Source organism: Gossypium hirsutum, chromosome A08 (genome assembly GCF_007990345.1).
Source record: "Gossypium hirsutum isolate 1008001.06 chromosome A08, Gossypium_hirsutum_v2.1, whole genome shotgun sequence".
In the NCBI taxonomy this organism is placed as follows: Eukaryota; Viridiplantae; Streptophyta; class Magnoliopsida; order Malvales; family Malvaceae; genus Gossypium; species Gossypium hirsutum.
The window spans coordinates 79710435-79717691 of NC_053431.1; the positions used below are offsets into that span (position 1 = coordinate 79710435).

Here is a 7257-nt window from a genome sequence, read left to right on the forward strand (position 1 = left end):
TTTTGACTTCACCATTGCCACCCTAAGTAACATTTCTGGATCCACCACTGTGAAATAATATTCTATAAAAAAATTGCAACATTTTTTCTAAAATATAAAATGTAAAAAGTAAGAATATATTTATTTTTAATTATATAATTTATGTGGAAAAATCGTGGCATTCATAAAGTACTATGAATTAACACGTCAAATCAACTTCTCATACATCTTCAATTGAAAATTAAAGTGATTAAATGTGATAAATTGATAACGTGTCAAATCAATTTCTCATATAACTTCAATTGAAAATTAAAGTAATTATAATAAGATAAATTGATAACGTCAGTGGTCATATAATAATTTTTAAAAATAAATAACTAAAATTGAAGTTTATCCTAATTTAAATGTCAAAAGCAGAGTGGAACAATTATAATTGTAATTGGAGTACTTTTAATTACTGATATTATTCACTTAAAATCTCTTGACTTTCCACTGACCTTATTTTCATCTTCCTTTGTTTTGAGTTCAACAATCAGAAGAAACCATGTTTTCAATTTTTTTTACGTTACTTGTCATTTAGGAATAAGAAAAAAACTGTTATTAGATATCAGAAATTCGTTAATTTAAGAACTTACTTTAGGGGGTATACAGTTAGACACAAAACACAAAGTGCATCAACAAATGTGGCATTTGGCAGTGGAATTATGCTTTACAATCTTATGTTGGAAAGGGTAGGCCCACCAATTACCAAATTCCCCACCAAGTGTTGAAGATTGATTGGGAAGAAGGGAAACTGAATAACGTGCTCACAAGATCTGGTTTGGTCTTATTATTATTATTGTTTCGTTTTGGCTTTGGGGTTTTAGGAATGTTATTAGAAGGGAAAAGTTGAGGATGAAGTGTGGGTCATTTTATATAGCCAAAGATCGTCCTTCAAAATCACAAGGTGATGACAGCCATTTTATCTGTAAAGAAAAGAAGACAATCAGAATGCAGATGGTATGGGTGGTTGGAGCAAGCACGGTGTCGATGCTGGATTATATGTGGCGGAGCTCATCAACAACTCTCTTCTGGCTACCCTCGCTTTGCCACTCACTCAGGTTGATCCCATGAAGGTTTTGGATGAAGCCTTTGTTGAATATTGGCAATATCCCACATTAGGAAAAGATAGAAATGGAGGGGGTTTGGTTTGTTATATATAGAACCCCTCCCCCTTTGGTTGTATCATCCCAAAATCTTCTCCTTTGTAATATTTCTAGAGGAAATATTAATTTGGTAGTGTCCGAGGACGTAAGCTAAATTGGCCGAACCTCGTTAAAACTCTGGTATTTTATTTCTTATTTGTTTGCTTTTATTTAATAGCTTTATGTTGGTTATATTTATTTAGTTATTATTGCTATAAATATCTAAGTGAGTTCTGTCTAGTTGTTGGGTTTTAAGCGGGACCATTGTGACCCCTCCAATTTAACTGGGAATTTTCTTAGTATAATTGTTGGCATAATAATTATCTAAATATTTCTGATAATATTGTTATTAATATTATCGTCGCTTCCGCAACAATTGGTATCAGAGCCAAGGTTTTGTAGTATGCTCTGTGTTTGCAGCTTAGTCTGATCTTACACATCAGAAACATTTCCTAAAGCTTGTGGGTATTCTGCATTTGGTGGCTATTAAGTAGAAGCTATGGCAAAAATGACAGAAGAAAAACCATCCATATCAACAACTTCCACTTCGTACATTTTGCCGAGGATTGGAACTGCAAATACGAGATTTGTAGTGGAAATTTTTGATGGAACAGGTCATTTCGGCATGTGGCAAAGTGAGCTTCTAGATGCCCTCTTTCAACAGGGTCTAGATATTGCCATTGAGGAAGAAAAACCAGAAGGGGTTGATGATAAAGAATGGAAGACCATCAACCGATTGGCATGTGGTACAATTCGATCATGTCTTTCCAGAGAGCAGAAGTATACATTCAGTAAAGAGACTTCTGCAAGTAAATTGTGGAAAGCATTGGAGGAGAAATTTCTGAAGAAGAACAGTCAAAATAAGTTACATATGAAGAAAAGACTGTTTCGTTTCAGTTATGTTCCTGGTACCACGATGAACGAGCACATTACCAATTTTAATCAGCTGGTGGCTGATTTGTTGAATTTGGATGTGACTTTTGAAGACGAAGACTTGGCGTTAATGTTGTTGGGATCGCTTCCTGAGGAGTTTGAGTACCTTGAAACTACCCTACTTCATGGAAAATCGGAAGTAACTTTCAATGAAGTAACTGCTGCATTGTATAGCTATGAACTACGCCGAAAGGATAAGTTGAAAGGTTCAGGTGAAGCAGCAGTGGAAGCATTGGTAACAAGAGGTCGTCAGCAAAGTCAGTCTAATGGGAAGAGAAGAAAGTCCAAAGGTCGAGCTGTTGCCAAAGATGAATGTTCCTTTTGCAAAGAAAAAGGACATTGGAAGAAAGATTGTCCAAAATTGAAGAAAAAAGGGAAGACTCCGCAAGATGCAAATGTTGCAGAATGCAATAGTGAAGCAGAGTCAGACTTTTCTCTTAGTATGACATCTTCAACATTATATGCAGATGAGTGGATCATGGATTCTGGTTGTTCCTATCATATGTGTCCCATTCGGGAATGGTTCTTTGAATTTCAAAAACTAGATGAAGGGGTTGTTTACATGGGTAATGATAACACATGTAAAATAGCCGGGATAGGTTCAATTAAACTGAGGAGTCATGATGGATCTACTAGAATTTTGCGGGATGTACGATATGTCCCAAAGTTGAAGAAGAATCTCATCTCTTTGGGGTCGTTAGAATCTAAAGGCCTAGTTGTGACAATACGAGATGGAGTTCTTAAAGCAACTTCAGGAGCATTGGTGATGTTGAAAGGCATAAGAAAGAACAATCTGTATTACTACCAAGGTAGTACAGTGGTCGGGACAACAGCAGCAGCAATTACGAGTACCAAGAAGGACGCTGAGGCAACACAGCTGTGGCATATGCGTTTGGGCCATGCTGGTGAAAAATCCTTGCAAACTCTAGCCAAGCAAGGATTATTGAAAGGTACAAAGACTTGCAAACTTGAATTTTGCGAGCATTGTGTTCTGGGAAAACAACGAAGGGTGAAATTTGGCACTGGGATTCACAATACTAAAGGTATTCTGGATTATGTGCATTCTGATGTATGGGGACCGTCCAAGACTCCATCACTTGGAGGAAGACGTTATTTTGTCACCTTTATTGATGATTTTTCCAGACGAGTTTGGGTGTTCCCTATGAAGAACAAAGATGAGGTGCTTGAAGTTTTCCTTAAGTGGAAAACTAAAGTTGAAAATCAGACAGGAAGGAAGATTAAGGTTCTCCGATCAGACAACGGTGGAGAATATAAAAGCGATCCTTTCCTGAAGATATGCCAAGATTGTGGCATAGTAAGGCACTTCACCGTAGGTGGAACACCGCAACAGAATGGGGTGGCAGAGCGTATGAATCGAACGCTTGTGGAGAAAGTTCGATGTATGTTATCTAATGCTGGATTAGATAGAAAGTTTTGGACTGAGGCTGTGACGTACGCTCAACATCTCATCAATCATTTGCCATCATCTGCTATAAATGGCAAGACTCCTTTGGAGAAATGGTATGGAAAACCTGCTACTGATTATGACACCTTGCGCATTTTTGGTTCTATTGCATATTATCATGTGAAAGAATCAAAGTTAGATCCAAGAGCAAAGAAGGCTCTATTCATGGGCTTCAATGCTGGTGTTAAGGGATATCGTTTGTGGTGTCTAGAGGCAAAGAAGACGATAATCAGTAGGGATGTTACCTTTCATGAATCTGCCATGTTGAATAAGGTAAATCCAGAAGGAGTGAGTAGTACTTCACAGCAGGTGGAGTGTACTCCGCAGCAGGTGGAGTTTGAGCAGAGTGTGGTAATTCCAGCAAAAGGTACCACTAGTGATTCTTCATTGGCAGATGCAGAGTCAGATGAGGAAGAGGTTTCTACCCAAGAACCTCAACAGCAATCAGAGCCAATTGCAGTCAGAAGGCAGAGACGAGAAATTCAGAAACCTGCTCGTTTCACTGACATGGTAGCTTATGCACTTCCAGTTGTTGATAATATTCCATCCACTTACACCGAAGCCATTCAGAGTTTAGAGAATTATAGATGGTTAGGTGCAATGGAAGAGGAGATGCAATCTCTAGAGAAAAACAAGATGTGGAAGCTGGCACAACTACCAAAAGGGAAGAAGGCGATTGGTTGCAAAATTTGAAGACACTATTGAAGTTTGTGTTATGAGAAGATGTTCGAAGATGTGGAATATCGCCAAGGTGGAGATTTGTTGAATATTGGCAATATCCCACATTAGGAAAAGATAGAAATGGAGGGGGTTTGGTTTGTTATATATAGAACCCCTCCCCCTTTGGTTGTATCATCCCAAAATCTTCTCCTTTGTAATATTTCTAGAGGAAATATTAATTTGGTAGTGTCCGAGGACGTAAGCTAAATTGGCCGAACCTCGTTAAAACTCTGGTATTTTATTTCTTATTTGTTTGCTTTTATTTAATAGCTTTATGTTGGTTATATTTATTTAGTTATTATTGCTATAAATATCTAAGTGAGTTCTGTCTAGTTGTTGGGTTTTAAGCGGGACCATTGTGACCCCTCCAATTTAACTGGGAATTTTCTTAGTATAATTGTTGGCATAATAATTATCTAAATATTTCTGATAATATTGTTATTAATATTATCGTCGCTTCCGCAACAGCCTTCTCTAAGACCAAAGCTCAAAGGTCTTCAACAACATGTATCATAACTCTCTAGGAGAGCAATGTGTTTTGTTGTTTTTGCTTTAATCTTGTTGCACACGTACATGAATCATGTTAATACAAAACTATAAATCTTTGTTGGTTTTACTTGAGTAGATGTTGCATGCTGTTAATGTGGGAGATAGCAGGTTTATGGTGATCAGACGAGGTGAAATAATATACAAATCCCTAATTCAGCTTCAATTTTCCGTATCAGCTGGGAAATTCTGCAAATTGTTCTAAACCCAGGCAGGCATAGGTAAGAGCAAATAGTGGATTAGCTCAAGTTTAGAATATATATTGCAATGTAATATACAATGCGTGCAGGTAATAAAGGTTAGAGTAGAAGTAGGATATATGATAATAGCAGGAACAAATGGACTATTTGACAACTTGTTTGAATTGCAAATACTGGCGACAACATCAAAAAGGATTAAACAAAATTTAGATGCAGAGGAAATGGCTTGGGAAATGGCTCAACTAGCTTACCACACATCTAGGGATAAATCAGCTGTTACTCCATTTATGAAGGCTTCTAAAAGGGTTGGAAGATTTCGTGATGGTGGAAAAGGAGATGATATTACTGTCATTGTTTCCCACATTCTTGGTGCATAGTAGCTGTCTTTTTTATAATCAACTTAGCTCCAGTTAAGATTGGATTTGTATTTTAGAATTAGTGTTGATAGGATAGAGGAAACTGATGTCATATGCAGCGAGGTGTTCTTCATGGTGGTAAATCTTAAAGGCAGCTATAGCCTAAAAGGGCATAATAATTGTAATAGCCAATTTTGGCCTAAACCCAAATCAATAAAAAAAAACCAAAATAATAATAAAATAGTCCAAAATGAATGTCCATTTACATATTAAACCCAGGCCTAAACTACCCAAACCCAACAAGCCCAAAAGTCTAGAAACCATAAAGCCCAACTAGCCCACAAACATTTTCAGCAGAAAAAGGGTTGGCAAACCCTAGTTGTATGCCATGTCGACACCCTTCTTTACCGCGCACGCCACCACCGTTCGAGGCACACCAACCACCAGTCTTGCACGCTTCTCTGTCACCTGCAAAGTAAAAACACACAAGGCAAAGGGACAACGAAGAAAAGGACAAGAAGCAATAGAAAACAACGAAGAAAACAAAAAAAAATGGCAGAAAACAAAACGAAAGTTGAAAAAAATGGATCTCGTATTCGGCTATGAAACCTGAAACATCAACTTTGTACTTTTTTTTACGCACATTAAGCAAATCAAAAAAGAAATAAAACTGAAGTTAAAAGGTGTTTGTTTTGATATTTTTTTTCTTCTTTCGTTTTCTGTTTGTATTTTATTTTTATGTTTATTTATTTATTTATTTTTATCTATTTTAAAAAAAAACATAGATTAAAAAGAAAAGAAAAAAGGGGCATACCTGAGGGTTGTGCTCCACCATCGTAAAAATTCGAGGTAACCACTTTCGATGAAAGGTGGCCAGAAGTCGCGGGGTCCTTTGCTTGTCTGGGGATTTCGTTTGAATATTGGAAGTTTCAACTTAGAAACGAGCTTAAGGAGGTCAAAACGGTCGAAATGGCTTTTTTGGGGGATTTTGGCCATTGTACACGGCGGTCACCGCCGTCGTCGGCCGGCGGCTATGACGGGCGGACGGTGGCCCTATAGGCCAGACATGGGGGGAGTTTTGAGAGGATGAGAGGTTTAGAGTTGATTTTTTTGGTGTGAGGGTTGAAAATGAAAGTTTTAAAAAAAATTTGGGTTTAAATAATGAAGGCAAAACAACGCTATTTTGAAGTTTGGGTTGAGAGGTCAAAACAACGTCGTTTTGGCCTCTGACCCGTGCGACCCGACCTAATTGGTAGAGGATCCGTGCGTTTTAAGGCCAAATGGGCTATTTGCACTACAGGTCCTTCCACTTTGCTACTTGTTTTCAATTCGACCCTTTTGTTCTTTCTTTTGTGTTTTTAATTTGACCCCATGATTTTTGCGCTCGTCTCATTTTGGTCATGATTGAAACGATGCGCATAAGGGCTGGGAATATTTTCCCAATCAGTCCCTCACTCTTTAAGCGCGTTTCATTTCGGTCCTTGATGGCCTATTTTCTATTATTTACAATTTGTACCTTAAATTTCCATTCGATTTCAGCCTAGTCCTGGTCTGTTTAATTAATTAATTTATTTATTTATTCAGTTTTTTTAGGAATTGTTTTATTATTATTTTTTTAAGTTTGTTTTCTTATATTATTTATTTTAAATCGCTTTATTATTATGTATTTTAAGTCTTTACATATTTTAAACTATTATTCATTTTAAATTTTATATATATTATTTATTTTAAACTATTATACATATTATTTATTTTGAAGTTTTTTATATATACCTTTTTATTTTAAACTATTTTATATATTATTTATTTTAAATTTCTTACATGTCATTTAGTTATACTGTTTTATATGTTAACTATTTTAAATTCTTTTATTA

General features: G+C 36.5%; 1 protein-coding gene and 1 long non-coding RNA gene across 2 annotated transcripts; one reads left to right on the top strand and one right to left on the bottom strand.

Annotated features, from left to right (window-relative positions):
- Window positions 1-980: 980 nt before the first annotated feature.
- LOC107957622 (probable protein phosphatase 2C 55) lies at window positions 981-5404 on the top strand. The gene is made up of 2 exons (XM_016893200.1): window positions 981-1094; window positions 5117-5404. Exons 1-2 carry the CDS (start codon window positions 981-983, stop codon window positions 5402-5404), a joined length of 402 nt encoding a protein of 133 aa, XP_016748689.1.
- A 196-nt stretch (window positions 5405-5600) lies between these two features.
- Window positions 5601-6577, bottom strand: LOC107946942 (uncharacterized). The gene is made up of 2 exons (XR_001697029.2): window positions 6198-6577; window positions 5601-5851 (listed from the first exon to the last, which is right to left on the bottom strand). It is a non-coding gene; the product is annotated as an uncharacterized lncRNA (long non-coding RNA).
- Window positions 6578-7257: the final 680 nt, after the last annotated feature.